The 15,910-nt window shown below is 39.5% G+C and overlaps 1 protein-coding gene across 1 annotated transcript; it reads right to left on the bottom strand.

Moving 5' to 3' along the window:
• Positions 1 to 224: 224 nt before the first annotated feature.
• LOC121297510 (gamma-aminobutyric acid receptor subunit pi-like) lies at positions 225 to 10,268 on the bottom strand. Its single transcript, XM_041223858.1, has 10 exons — positions 10,099 to 10,268; positions 5,017 to 5,095; positions 4,753 to 4,865; positions 4,450 to 4,517; positions 3,887 to 4,104; positions 3,365 to 3,447; positions 2,843 to 2,980; positions 2,283 to 2,435; positions 1,795 to 1,988; positions 225 to 1,495 (listed from the first exon to the last, which is right to left on the bottom strand). Exons 2-10 carry the CDS (start codon positions 5,067 to 5,069, stop codon positions 1,172 to 1,174), a joined length of 1,344 nt encoding a protein of 447 aa, XP_041079792.1. The 5' UTR covers positions 5,070 to 5,095; positions 10,099 to 10,268; the 3' UTR covers positions 225 to 1,171.
• Between the last annotated feature and the right edge of the window lie 5,642 nt (positions 10,269 to 15,910).

Genomic DNA, 15,910 nt, shown 5'->3' with positions numbered 1-15,910 from the left:
ACATGCCTGAGTTACGTTACTTAGCAGTGTCTAAAAATAATCCAAAATCTGGATGGCAGAGTAACAGGAAAGCGTAATCAATCAGACTGTGGAGTCTGTATCATCTGATCCGGAATTGCCATACTCATCTGAACCTTCATCATTGATGATGCAAGCAATTGTCTGAATCACTAATGCACAGAGCAACTTCTAGGCATTTTTTTTTCTATTCACGTGACCCCCCAGGCATTATTTGCGCATCATTATTAAAAAGCAGAAATTAATGGTGAAAATGTGACTTTCAGCTAAATGTTCATTCAAGCCGTGGCGTTGGCTCAGCAGAATCCGGTAATCGGTATTTGGATCATTCAAAGCTCAGTAATGTCCATGCTTTTATGTGCTTTATTTGATTGTTAGATGCTGCTGGTAGGCATGTAAGAAAAATGTGTGAAGAGTTTAGGCAAGTTTGAAGAGAATATATAATATGCTGAACTGAGGAGCAGAACTATTTCTTTAGTTCGGGTGAAGAATTCCCTATTTCCTTCCTCAATAATGTGCATCAGTTAATGTGAAAGGGATCAATGTCTGACATCAGGTTTATCATCTTTCAGCTGAGAAGTTTCCAAGGCAACCTCAGTTTGCCAGCCACAGATTTTCGCTTCAGATGTAAAAACAGGCATGATTAAGTCTGTCCTGAGGCACTTCACAAGTAGGAGTTGGGAAGAACGAAAAAGGACAGCGTGTCAGACATTGGGAGACAGGCCCATTTGTTTGATGCACTATAGCAGTCTCTTCTGAGTCCTAAAGATGTTTAAATATTTAACTTCAGCCTAGGTTTTATAGCAAAGGATCTGCTTAATATAGGTCGATAGATTCTGTGGTGCACAGCAGTCTGACATAAACCTTCTTATGAAGTCCTTCATGTATTTTTACTTTGAGGATCCAGTTGTATGCAATAACACCACTGCAGAAGGAATGGAAATCATTATAAATACTTTAGTGTCTGGTCTCTTTCCCCTTGTACTTTGGGTGACATAACCACAAGAATGGTCTTCACCCTACACAGGCTTACAGTTAGATACTTTTAAAACAGCAATTAAGCAAGGAGACCACTGCAACTTGTCCATTCTATTCCAAGTGTACACCCTTTAAAACTGTTTCATTAAAAGACAAGGAGGGGTTCAGTGTGTGTTTAGAGGAAGAGGTAATAGATCCAGTAGAAAACATTGATTAACATGAATGCCAGGGGGAAGAACATGCGGGAATAGCGGTCAATGTTGTGTGGGTTTTCCACATGGAAGAAAGCCAGGGTTCGCTGAACCTTCCCCTTGAGAGCCACGAAGAACTGCTCATTACCCAGGCCCAGCTCCGCCTTTGAGCTCACCTCCCCAGGAGTCACCATTCTCACACAGTCCTTCTGGATGTTGTTTCGCTTCACCACCTTGCTGGGGTGGGCGAAACTGGTGCTGATGACTGGAAGCGTCCCTTTTGACTCCTCTAAATCTTTCCTAAGCTCCTGCAGGAGAGGGAAGCAGAGTTCACTAAGTGGGGTAGCAGAAACAAATTGAGTATTTGTGATCAGTTTGAGTTAACTTGGGCCAGTGGCTTTCCAGCTGTTTTTTTTTCCAGTCAGGTCCAGTCTAGGACCTTGTTACTTTTTAAAGTGAATTGTCATATTCACTGGATCAGAATGTAGCTGGAAGAATCATAAGTTGGAGACCCACTGAACTCAATAATATAGGAATTTGTAGGATTATCATACTGAAATCGAAAATGAAGCATGCTGAAAGTTAGCCGAAAAACACTGTAACTTACCTGCTGCACATCCTGGAGAGTGAAGTGCTGCACAGTGCAGAAGTGTGCAATGGCATACTCCAACAGAGCCCCAAATATGAAACTGAAGCAGATCCCCAGGTACACATCAATAGCCTTGATGAAGCAGTTTGCATTGGGAAGGGAGGTGCGAGCGCCCATCATCAGGGTGGTCATGGTCAGGACTGTCGTCACCCCTAAAGAGAGAGAGCGAGAGGAGAAGAGGGTGTTTATCGTTCAGAGTTCAAGAAGAGACCTGTCCAATAAGTTTCTGACCCACTTGTATAGAATTTGTACTTTTGTCGGAACTGGGCACTTACTATCTCCAGAGTGTTTAAATAACACTAGGTGATCAACCAAGGTTCTATCATACATAAAGAGTGTAGCACTTGCTCAAGGTCACATCTTGAGTGAGAGGGAGCATGTTATTATTTTGTAATGCTGTTAAATGAAAAGAGCCATGGGGCAGACAGTGTCAGTTGGTGGCTCACCGATGCAGGTGCGGGCTGGGACAGAAGACTGGCTGATCCAGAAGGAGACCCAGGACAGCGCCACCAGCAGCGTAGACGGGACATACGTCTCCAGGATGAAGTACAAGATGTTACGCCGCAGCGCAAAGTGGAGTACCAGCTTGGGGTAGAAACCTGAGAAAAATATGAGACACTTTTACAAACCCCAAAACACTCTCATTACCTCTGTGTTTCTATTATTATAGGACAAGCTTTGGTTAGAGCCATGCAACTCTCATAGCATCCCCCCAAAAACTTGGAGAAGCGCCCTGTATTCCTGCATTAGAGAACACACATATCAAAGAGTTAAATAATGCCATACACCATGAATGAAACTTGTAGCAATAATTTGCTTGTAATTGTGCAGCCATCTGCTATTTGTATATTACATGGATGGCTACACTATCCGAAGCGTACTGTATTTCTTAGTAGATTAATCTGGGTAATCTCTATCAGTGAGGTCCCTCTTAACTGACAAGGCATTGACAGTTAATCCTTTACTAAAATGACATACTGTATACACACTTGATGGTATTAGTTACCTGTCTCATACACAGCTTGTGATACGGAGGTGTAGTAGCTCTCCACTGAGTACTGTGCAAGCTGCAGTGTGTCTAGACCTTTCACTGAATCGTTCCCCCGCGTCCAGTAAAAAACCACATCCTGAAGATTATAGCCCCCTGTGTTGAGAGAAGAGTCATCAAGATAAACCAGGGATCTGTTCTGGGATACCCCAGCCAAAGCATGGTGGAATGATTCTGCTTCACCTCTGCTCAGTCCTCATTCTTAAAACTACCTTGTTTCCAATGACCACAGGTGCCAACAAGCTGAGCAATCTGAACAGTCTAACTCCTGTAACAATCAGTTCACAGCATCCAACCTGTGATAATGTGATTCTGTAGGTCTTAAGAAATCAATTGATCTAGGAGATGTTTAGCATGGGCTTGATTGCTGACAGTGATCATTTATAGTACACATTTTAACAAGGTATTGCTAAAACGAGGTGCGGGTCAATACACATTTATTGGGTAGGAGGTATTATCAGGAGCAGTATTGGTACTCACAGCTCTCCAACTGCATGGTGCACTCTTGCCGATCCATGGGGTATTTGGTCAGGTCCATGTTACAGGCGATTGTAGCCGTTATCCTGAAAACAAGATTCAGCAGAGGAGCACCTTTTTGAAAGCAGATTACATTATGCAGGATATCGGAATTTATATGTGTTAAAAAAAAAAAAAAAACCTATATAGGGTACTTTGTTTCAGAACAGAAAATCTCTCTGACAGAGGTAGACAGGTTTGGAAAGATTTAGTCAAGACCACTGAACAATCAAGGAAATGCTTGTTTTGAAAGATCTTCAGTAATTCATGCACTGCTGGTATCCTAGTGACGTGGAACTCCAATGCTACTGAATGCAGTCAAAAAGCTCTACATATTGGTTAAACAATTCTAGACTACTAGTCTTGGCTACTTTTGCAACAGTGTGAAACAGTTTCATGAATAACACACTGTGATATTGTTTTTATTGAAGTAACTCCTGAGTTCAATTATTGTCAGTAGGGCCTGGGAGCTATTGAAGTTCCTACCTGAGTGCGTAGAGCACAGTGCCATTGCTGAAGATTCGGATGAGGCGGTTCTCCACAGTGATGTCATGCAGGAATGACTTCTTGGAGTCAACGATGAATGTGTCTGGTACCCAGAGGAGCTCCACTAACCTTCCGTCCAGACTCAGGCTCTTATTGCCCTCGAAGAGGAGTCGCTCATCCGTCCACCGCTGCCTCAGGAAGATGGTCGCTGTGTAGTCCTGGGAGTGGGTGGGGTTGGGGAAGGGAGACAGTAAGGACACAGGGACAGATTTACTCAGGTATTTTTTCCATACAAAACATTCTGGCAGCCTGTTTGGTCCATTTATCTAGAGACAACTTGTATATTGTATAAGTACTTTATTTACACTTTATAGATTCCTATAAAAATATGTAAAATGGGTTACATTTGGGATTGTTGGACCCCACTGTCCCATATCAAGACCAACCCTACTGCAAACAATGAAGAACTGTGGTAATCGCCGGCAGCACTCGATGTACTGAAGCAGCAGTGGATTAGTGTGCTTGTACCCTGGCTAGAGACCGCTCCTCCTTCTCAGACTCACCATGTTGATTTCAGAGATGGCGTCAATACTCGCAATGTCCAGACTCATCCCGATCTCGATCGGACCTTCTGTGAAAAGAGAAATGTGAGAGTCAGCACTTTGAGTACTGCTACTTTATTTAGAGTGCAATTCAGGGTTTGGTGGCACAATGGATTAATGCAATTCACCTGTTTTCCACTTATTTAATACAATTTGAACTTGGAAACTTTGAGGTTCTCAAACGTTGCCATCTCTAAAATAGGTAATAATAATAATAATAATAATAATAATAATAATAAATAATAATAATAATAATTCACTAACCATTGAAATTGGGCCTCAGGTAACGGTTGTAGCCTTTCATAAGTTTCTGGATGGTGGGTGAGAGGTCAAAGTCATTCCTGTCAGGATGCTTGGCTCCAGATAACATGCACGTGCTGGAGAGAGAGCAGTAGAAGAGATATAGCAGAGATATAGCAGAGACAGAGCAAGGAGGAACCTGATAACCACCACAAAGTGAAGGACTGATGTGCAGCCTTTTTGTCTAACACGCAAGAGATTGCACAGTTTGTACCATATCTCACTCACCTGTGCATCAGGAAGAGAAAGAGGGGGACACAGGTCAGCAGGGAGACAAACATCTTCTTCAGCAGTGTGGGTGCGAATCCTGAAAAGAAACACAGCAGGAAAATGAACACAGGACTCAGATATTGAACTTCCAGGGACTGGGCAAAATATTACAAAGGTTTACCATAGCACTGTCAGTACAGTGGGTTGGAGAGGCATCGTGAGATGGTAGAGCAGCGCTGATCGTATTTGATGAGTCTGCAAGGTGTTTAAATTGCATTGGAGGGATACATGATCACCCCTCAGTGATTACCACTTAATTACTTGAAGAAAGTAGGGGTTGATAAATGCAACCAATTATTTTATCCAGAAGCATTGCACTTTGTACAGTCTTGGATACAGAAGTACACATTTTTTGCTTTTGCACTGGAGATTAGTGAGACAAGGACTTAGTAGGTCTGTATGTTCTACAAAGTTAATTGTTGACTCAAGACTATTGTAACTTCATGCAATCATGAATCACTGTTGTTTGCTGTCTAACCCACTAGGTGGCAGCACAGTAGAATACAAGACTAAGAAATCCAGTGAAGGAAGTGCAGCTGACTCATCCGCATGTTCATGCTGAGGTAAAATGTCTAATAGGAAAGCATCTGTGGTTTGCATTTAAGTGCGACAAATAACTGCAAAGTAGAGTTACCCTGTAGTTTACCCACTGTACTGTAATGGCAGTTTAGCTGAGATGCCCAGACTATTTTTACTCATTTCCTTGCCTCTTTGTAGCTCCATGCTGTGGAAACAATGGCAGGTAAAAATCTGGTGTCTTCAGCACAGGTTTTTTTTGTTTTGTTTTTTTTGTTTATTTGTTGTTAATTAAAGACTTTGAAAATATGGCCCTAAATATCTTGAAATCCCTGAATAGATAATTGTCTCCCTCTTTAAATATATGCAAACATTTGTAATTAAAAAGTCTGCCCTACTGTTGCAGTGGTGCACCAAATAATATATATTTACTACAAATGCCCGTACTGTATATATACACACACACAGATTGCTATACCATCTGGAGGAAGGGAAATCCTCACCTTCAATGCTGTGAGGGTCAAGTGTAGCAGTAATCTTTGTGCATGTGCAGTGAATGTGTGTTTGCAGTTAACCTACAGTCAGTAATTCCACTTGCCTGCAGGAGACAGTGTGTTCAGTCCTACGACAGGGACAGGATAGCCATCTTCCTCTGCTCTTACGAATGTTTTCTCATTGGAAACTAGAACTCTGTGTTAGTAGCTGGTGATGGTAAATTGCACATGGAATGAATCATCCACACTGACTACACTTTGTGCCTGCTATGCTTACTTGAATTGCTTTTATTTATTTTCTGTTTTACAGTGTGCTCTATACATGTTTTAGAAATCTCTTTGTAGTGTTGCTTTTATAATTGAGAACCTGTGCTGAAAATGACTGACACAAAGTAAAACATATAAAAACATTGAGAACCCAACCCTGCTGTGTAAGACCGAAATCGATCAAGCTCCTCAAAGAGAGATGAAAGTAGTTGTTTTTATAAGATAGCTAATGGAAAGCGCTATATGAATGCCTTTGTATTGTATTGTTATGCTTAGAGCAGTTCAGTTAATCCCTTTTATCAGTCTGTATTTATTTTACCACAGTATACCGGTTTGCACCAGTTACCTTGACAACAAGTTTGCATGCTTTTTTATACTGATATTTTCCTGGAGTAAACCAACAGGGACATTTGCAACACTTTACAGATATCAAATCTTAAATGATGTGGTTTTTGTTTGTTTGTTAGCACATAAACATGTATTATACTTATCATGATTATTATCGTCTGACAATAAACCATTTGAGGATATGTTTTCATGCAACATGCATTACAATAAGGTTGTTGTACAGACTTGCTGAGAACTTAATGGATACTATAAACCAAGCCTCATTGTAAGTGCCCTCATCCACAATGATAGAGTCAGCACTGTGGTGTATAACTGTTATTATTAATCTTGCATTTAATTCATGTAACATAGGTTTGTCTGTGGCTGTGCTAGAGAAGAGCAGAGACAATGTGCATCTGTTACATGAGAGAGCGTCATCTGTCTACCCTCTCATGTGTTCTTCTGTTTCAGGCACTAACCAGGGCTGGATTCAAGGCCTAGGCAAAAAGCTACGAGGCAGAGGCTTAGGCTGAGGCCGGATTACAATACGCAAAGGTTGGTGTCAAGGAAAAAGTTCTGCTTTGGAGAAACTGTAACTGACATTTCGAAACTAAACCACTAAATCTAATTAACTGTATTTTAAAAATTTTTATTATTAAAATAAAATTTCAAATGTGTTATTCATTTTATAATAGGCAGCAGTTTGGGAAATTAGATGTGACCAGGAAGAAATGTCTTTTCTCTGGAACACAGGAAATCCAAGGACAGACACCCAAGGCCATTGTCAAAGTCAAGGTCTGGCCCTGAGGACTCCAGTTTTGGTTTTAACCACTGAAAAAAAAAAAAAAAAAAAAAAAGCAGAATCCCTTGCAGAGCAATTTGAAATCCTCTCACATTGCATCAACTCGTTTTAACTGCAAGGGTTAGTCACATTCCAGCACAGACAGAATAGAGTTAGTACTAATTGCAAGTGCTGATAAGCGGTATGTTTTAAATTGTCATTACACTGAACCGAAATCGCTGTTACACTGTAATAATTGCAGTCTATGTGATGACTATAGCTCTACTTCCCAGTTTTTGTCCCAGTTATATTCCACTTTGACTTTGACAATGCAGTCACTTTCCATTGTGGTTTTCATTTTAATCTCTTGAAATTTGAATGAGCAGTAGCCCAATTTAATGTTCAAAGTAGAAGAACACCCATTAAAATGACGCAGGAGGGGAGTCACTGATTGCATTTTAATTAGTATTACGATTTCATGAAAGCTATTATTATATTCATATTGTATCAATGTAGCTTAGCTCTCAGAATTATTCTACACAATTTCAGCAATTCAGCTATCTAAATGACTAAATACAAAATCTGCATATAATAGTAAACACCTGCATCCGAGCAACTGAAACCGTCTACCCTCAACACTGCACCCCAGCAATACCCACTGAGCAACTATAACCATCTACCCTCCACACTGCAGCCCAGCACTTTAATCACTATGCCACACTGCAGCCCAGCAATCTAACCCCCAAACTACTCCAACCCAACTACTGGAACTCTTACTGAGCAATCCACACTGCAGTCTTGCACTCTGAAGCCAGAAATACTTGAACCCATTACAATTTTCTAATTCAGATGTATTTACAGTATGGCTGGAACCCTTCAAAGTCCTGGCAGGACAAGGCAGCAAGAAATAACATTATACAGCCAGTGGCAAAAGCAGAAAAATCATTCAAACTGGACAAAATTACTTAAAACAATTATAAAAAACGGTAATACAAGATAAAAGCATAAAAAATTGAACAATTCCAATTTACACGATCCTGGACATCATCAGTATTTACAGGATTTGAAAAGCTGGTCAGATTTAAAGAGAGAGAGAGAGAGAGAGAGTACTATGTATGAGAGACTGTGCAAGACTAAATTCCTCAATGTCTATCTCTTCAATAATAACTTATCTTTAAAATGTTTATCTAATTAGAAATCTAAGTCTAATTTTCTCTAATTGTGCTGCATGTGTACACTTGCTGGTCCTCTGGCAATTCAGAGGTTTCTTTTCATCCCAAACTAATTTGTCTGTCCAGAACCTAACAGTCATCTGCAACACACAGGGGTGGTTAGAAATGACGATGGTGCACATGCAAAATAAGTAAAACAGCTGTGACAGCTCCAGGGGAACCAGCTGTAATTGTCATTTAACACAGCACAATATATCCAAGTACATGACAAGCAGATGAACTAACTTATCGTATATACCCGGCTTTAATTTTTAATACATAATGATGGACCTCTTTCTCTTCCCTCTCCCTTTCTAAGTGAGAGATGGAGAGATACTTGACATCTGTTTGTGTATGGAAAGTCTAGAAATCAGCGCTCTCATCCATAGTTTATAACAAATTCATATGCCGTATCTTCCAAAAATGAATAACACATTCCCTTATTCGTACTATCAACAGCAGCCCCAGTTCATCAGAATGTCATGTTAGGTTTGGAATTTAATATGCATAAATGGTTCAACTTCATGTGAGTTGAAAAGTAATTACTAGTTATTGTGTACATTCTCTTTAGCTTATCATCTTTCACATATTTGTGAAGCCTCTCGTTCACGCCTGGAAGTCGACTCTTTCTACCTGAAGAATAAACTCAAAGTAAGCTTCTAATTAGTGCTTTATCTATTATGCAAGTTTACCATGGTATTATCGCACTGTATTTTTACACTTTTCCTCTGCTTTTCCCATGGCAATACCATGTATTAACCATAATGTACCAGGGTTTACCATGTTTATTAATATGTTTGATCATACCTCACTGTTCTTTACATTTGCTATGCTTTATCATGCTTTCAAATGCTTTATTACGCTTTGCTATGCTTTTACTATGGAAAACTTTTCTAAGGGTTGACCTTTACTGGAATGTCAAATCAACTTTTTCAGTTTATGTTTTTCAAAAAAATGAATGAATTAAAATAATAAAATATAATAATCTAATGAGAGACAACCAACAAGCAAACTTCTTTGTATATTTCTATCCTGTTCTTCACTGTACTCTCCGGCACGGCAACACCTCGGTTTCAAGAGGATCCCGACTGGGTGTCGGGGTTCATTTAAAAGAGTGACACACTCACACTCTCTCACACTCACAATTTGACAAATGTCAGATCTCCAGGAATGCAGCAGCAGCATTGCTGCAGCACTGTGACATTGTACTGTATCAATGAAACCTGAAAACTCATAATAATAGGGAAAAAAAAAGCTTTATGCACAGCTTTCTGCAGTTACCGAAGTGGCAGTGAATGATGAATTAACGTTGTCATGAATACAAGTGTCATCACATTTCAGTCGCCCTAAAACAAAACAATGAATACTCCTGATAATGAACACATTGTGACTGAAGTGTATCATTGCAGCTCAGGTTAGAATTTGATAAGAACAAGCAGCTTACCTGGAGGCTCTTTTTAGCAGGTGCAAGGCTTCACTCTTCTTTCTCTATCTGTGCTCAAATCGTACAGTTCTGTTCAGTTTGGGCTCAGTGCTGTCCCCTCCACATCACACAGCAGTGTAATGGGGCACCAACTTCCAAAAGCAATGAACAACAGTGAGTGTGTCTCTGTCTCTGTGTCTCTCAGTATCTCTTGCGCTTCTTAACTCTCAGCACAAGTCACTGCCTCTTATATCTCTTCTATCTTGGGTCTCTCTCTCTCTCTCTCTCTCTCTCTCTCTCTCTCTCTCTCTCTCTCTCTCTCTCTCTACTGCATGTCTGGGATATAAATGCTGCGAGTTTAGAGAGTTTGAGAGAGAGAGAGGGAGGAGACGAGGACTAGAGAGAGAGAGAGAGGGAGAAGAAGAGAGCGGTCTCTCTCTCTCTCTCTCTCTCTCTCTCTCTCTCTCTCTGTCTCTCACACCATCAGTTCAGATCAATTCAAAAAGACATCTTTGGTATAACAAGATTATTCAAGCATTGTTAAAGCAATTACAACAGGCACATGAAAAGAAAATACACAATGTGTGTAACTGTAAATAGCATTTCTATTGAAAAATAGAGTTTTGACAAAGCTTTTACATTTTTCTCTTTTACCCAATTTGACCAAATCATATGTACAGAAACAGGCAAGTTTTAAAAAATCCATATACAAATGTGATATAAAGGTTAAGATAAACAAAGCACAATTGGGAAGATTTGTATCTCAGCATGAGGTAATGTTATACAGGGTCTGCCAGGTGTTCAAGACACAGGAAAGCCAGGGATGGAACTCAAAATGTCCTGTTAAGTCATTGCTTTTGAGAAATCCGTAATTTGTGGACGCATCCAGGATATTTTATATACCTTTCCAAACACATGCTCCTGGATCTGGATTCCATTTGCATAACAAATGTGAAGGGAGTGTGTGCATTATATCACACTTGCCCAACGCAAGCACAGCATCTAGCCTTTCTGATGCCACTCTTACAACTTATCCCATCAACAGATCTTATTACCAGTAACTCTAACACCCACTGCGCACAGTGTCGTTAAAGAAACATCACCATCAATATCAATCAGACTTGATTCACAAACCCTGCAGGGGGATAATAGTATACCACTTCTCTGCAAACTTTCCAATGGAAATCATTACAAGTTCCAGATCTGCCAGGAATCTAAACACTACAGAGACTTGTAACACTACAAGGTTAGTATGCAATACTTAAAGGATGAAGCCTGAGGATCAAAAACCAAAATGTCATTTTCAGACTATGGTATTGAATACTGCCTGGTACCTGTCAATGTCATCACAATCTTGATATTGCAAGTGTAAATATTGCCTTGTGGGGGTGGTGTCATTTTACATAGATAAGGAATTATCTGTCTGCATCCCAGGGTAAGATGCAGCTATTAACCCTAACTTGACGTGTTAACAATTCAGCAGTTGAACAGTCTTCAATTCAGCACCCATTTCTATAAACCCCTTGCAGATTTGTGAAGGAAAGGAAATTTATTTTTTGTGACCCAAATAAGATTGTGTGTTTGACCCTGGGTGTGTGTATGTTGAGCAACTGGAAGACTTCACTTTGTTAGAATAGAAGTAGAGGTCTCTAGTCTGATCACAGTAAAATGAATCAAGAATGAATCAAGGGAAAAAATGGATGATATTGCAATGCGTGTTCGATCTTTGTATTTAAGTACGTGCCAGTGTGTGGGTGTGTTTACCCAGTTCTGCAGATGGGATGGGACAAAGACACTGGGCAGGGCTATGGGCCTAGGCATATTGCATTTTGCCCCAGCAACCCAGATGACCAAATATTTTGCTCTTATTCATTAAACAGGTTTTGTTGCCAAACATGCTTTCCAAAATGAAATTGATTAATCCAAATATAATAAAGTTTTACCCTCATGCAGATTACAAAGCTAGATATTTTTTCTAACAATTATAGGCTTTTCAAGACAAACTTTTTTTTTTGCTACAGGTAGCCCCAGAAGCAGAAGACCTAGAAATGCAGGGAGGCACTGCCGCAGCTCATAATTCTCAACAATGCATTGTCTACCAAGATATCTGAGTTTCACATGAACACTACCACTAGATAACGGGAAGCTACCAAATAGCATTTATTAATAAGAATAAACATGTCCCAAATCTATAACATTGCTATTCTAGAATGCACAGTACTTAGGTACAAGTTTCTTATTACTATATTGTATTGTAGTCATTATTCCAGAACCAAGTTAGCCAAATTAGGTCTAGATAAGTCTTTATTTTGTTTATCAAGACAGCTGAGGCAATCAAGTGAGGTTTGATTAGGCAGCCAGGCAATCCACTCCCTGACTGTACGCCTGCTACTTATGATTACCGGCAGGATGATGAGGAACAGCATGTGAGGTAATTGGAAAGCAACATGTTTAATATGTGATGCTCAACTCACAGCCTGGCTGTGGAGAGAGACAGTGTCCAAACTGAGTGCTCTGCTCTTGAAAAAGAAACAGAATAGCCAAGAGAGGAAAAGCCACGTGGAGAGAGGGGTGTGGGAGGAGAGTAATAGGCAAGACATTGTCTTTACCTCCGAATTCATCTGTTTCTTATACTACCCAATGTGTCCCCCATATTTTATTGTTGTTTAGTTCTGTACTGAAAAATATATCAAAAATGGTTGGATATTAGGGTTAGTTGTAGATGAGAGGCAGAGAACCAGTTCTGTATAACAGGGGACGGAGTCTGAACAAGGAATCTAACCTGTCTTTAATGTTAACGTTGTCAGAATAACGAACAAGCATCTCAAACTGATCTGCGCTTTGGGAGGCTGAGAGAATAGGGAAAGGACTAGGATTTTTAAACAAAGCCGAGAGGAGCAGAGCAGGACTGTCTCTGTGGAACAGCTCTGTCTGTAGGGATGCAGATTGGTTATCCAGTTGTGGACAGGATCCCATTTTAAATGACAAAAGGGTTAAGTATAAAATCAACATGACAAGATTTGATTTTTATTTTTTTAATTACATTTTGTCATCAATTTTGTCTTTTTTCTAACACTAAATAGAGCTCAGCGTGGCATAAATTAATATGAGTTACATAACATCAGTTTTCCCAACTCAGCCAGTCTGTTATCATCACAGAACAAGATCTATTGATCTTCACCTAGTTTTGTCCTTGCTCATTTGACACATTCAGCTTTGTATGTCAACAAAAAATCTAAACATTCCAAATGTTGGAACTCAGCAATGATCCCACAAAACAGCAGCACCCACATGGCAGTCGATTTTTTAAAACTAGACCTACTCATGGCTAAAAAAAAGGGTAACACTTTATAGTAAGGTTTTATAAATGTATAATATATGCTTAATAATTACGCTCTAGAGTGTTAATAAAGCACTATAGATTGTTTATAACCACGCAATCGCCATAGACAAAATTACAATTAAACATCCCAAATTAGAATAGGTATTTAAAAACTGACCCCTTTAAAAAACTGTAATTCTGTCTATGGCTATTGCATGGTTATAAACCATCTGTAATGCTTTATTAACACTCTATAACATGGTAATTAAGCATATATTATATCTTTATAAAACATTAATAAGCAGCGCCTTAATATAAAGTGTTATCGAAAAAATTGTAGAAAGAAAGAAAGAAAGAAAGAAAGAAAGAAAGAAAGAAAGAAAGAAAGAAAGAAAGAAAGAAAGAAAAATGCACCATCCAGTCAGGATGGGAGCTGTGCCTGGCTCTGTGTATTGGGCTATATTGGGTTATTTCTGTCTACTCACCCAATAAACTACTGCAGTGCTCAAAATAAGATGCAACACAGTAGGAAAGCAATATTGTGTTTCTCTCCAGAGACTCAATAGTTCAATAACTGAGAGTGAAACCCAATAACCATGCTGCCAGAGGCACAGTATGATGAAGATCACGTCCCTCAGCTCAAAACAAACCTGCTGTCTATATAACACGAATACCTACACCTGTAACAGCTTCTAATAATCCACAGAGGCTCAGGTGGGGTCCTGTTACCTGTAAGATAAGAAGGGCACTTACTGAACAGTGTTGTTGCAGAAAAAATAGCTCCAGTTAAAGTTACCATACAATACAAACAAGTGAATACATAAAAAAGATCAACTAACAATAAGGGACTTGTGATTTCACTGTTGCGTTATTTTTTTTTTTAAAACCTGGGTTAGTAGCCCTTTAGCTGAAGAACACGCTTTTAACAACATATAAGCTTCAGGTGTGGGGACTTGTACTTTATAATCGGCTACGAATTCTAGCTAATGTGATCTGTAGCAGGAAGGCCAGTGTTCATATACTGTTATAGAAACACAATCCATTATACCCCCCTGCATCAACAGCATTACACACCACTCTTCATTCCAAGTTTATAAAGATAGATTACTAACGTGAACTACAAAGGCAGTGTTGTTTTAGGAACAAAGATGGACTTTAAATGAGACACCCAGGATTACTCAAGGTTCTACGTGCTTCGAATGATAAACCATGCAACCCAAATACTCAAGAAGCACAGAGAAAGCAGTAAAAATGCCTGCCCTATCCCTTTTGTCTCTGGAGCTGGGTGAGTGCATTGACTGCTCTTAAGAGCTCTAATTGGGAGCAACTTCTTACTCACACCAACACAGAACTTCCCCACATTCCCTGTGCTGTCAACTGCACCAACGTTGCAGTACTGACCTTCTTAACCTCCATATTCCTTGCAATAGCTTTCAGTCCCTAACCTGGCAACAGTAACACAACAGTAACACAATTAGATCAATCTGTACAGCCGTACCTTAACTGGTAGCGTTTACAGATGTACATTATTCTTAAACCCTTAGTGCCATTCGCGTTGTTTGGTTTCCCCTCTTTTTTGTTCTTTTTTTAGGGTAATCTGTCAAAAAGTGAACCTTTATGCACTACCTCTGTCCGAGGTGAACGTTGCTGCATTCCAATCTTTTATCATAGACACATTGCCTCCTATAGACATTGGGTGCGATCCATTTTATTTACAAGATCACAAGGGTGCCTCAGCGTGTGTGTGCACTGGGTTTGAATCACATTCTAGCAACTTTAGTTTTTAAAAGTTTTTAAAACTCTTCTATATATAGGTTTGCCTTGGACATAGCCCCTTACTAGACAAAGCTTTTTGCATCACAGATAATCAAATCAGTCCCCTTCCATAAAAGACCTGAGAAAGTCTTTAAAATTGCCTTGCAGTATAGTAGTGGCTCTACTGTTTGATATAGGAATTCAAAAAAGCATTATCAGTCCACACCATTAGTATAGACAGATGGTCAGTGTTGACGTTCAGTGGCAGTTACACTTTGTAAAGATGTGATCCTTGAGGGTACTTCATTAGAAAAAATCCTTAGGGTACAGACCAGGTGACCAGCTCTGGCTCGATCGTTAACTGGCAACTGGTTCGAAAACAGAAATATCCGAGCAGTAATGGGTCTTGATAGATCTGAACTGGTTACTGGTTGCTTCCCTATAAATACATTCATTTAATTTTCCCGCAAAAAGATGTAGAACATACTTTTCCCCATAGGGATGAAAGCCAATGAAGTGGAGATGAAAATAAAAAAAAAAAAGGAATCTGGGAAAATCCCTGCCAATCCCTATCAAATCTCACACTGATACCACCTACAGCACTACTGCAGTGATATTCAGGATATGAATATGTGATGAATTTTACAGCTACAAACCCTGTACTATTCATATTGATACACTTATCTGCGATAGTAAAAGAAGAGAATTAAGTTATAGAAACGTATGGTTTTTATAGACGCAGTTTTTTTTTAAATT

Source organism: Polyodon spathula, chromosome 22 (assembly GCF_017654505.1).
Source record: "Polyodon spathula isolate WHYD16114869_AA chromosome 22, ASM1765450v1, whole genome shotgun sequence".
Lineage (NCBI taxonomy): Eukaryota > Metazoa > Chordata > Actinopteri > Acipenseriformes > Polyodontidae > Polyodon > Polyodon spathula.
The sequence above is the reverse complement of the archived record's forward strand: the minus strand, read 5'-3'. Positions and strand labels throughout refer to the sequence as shown.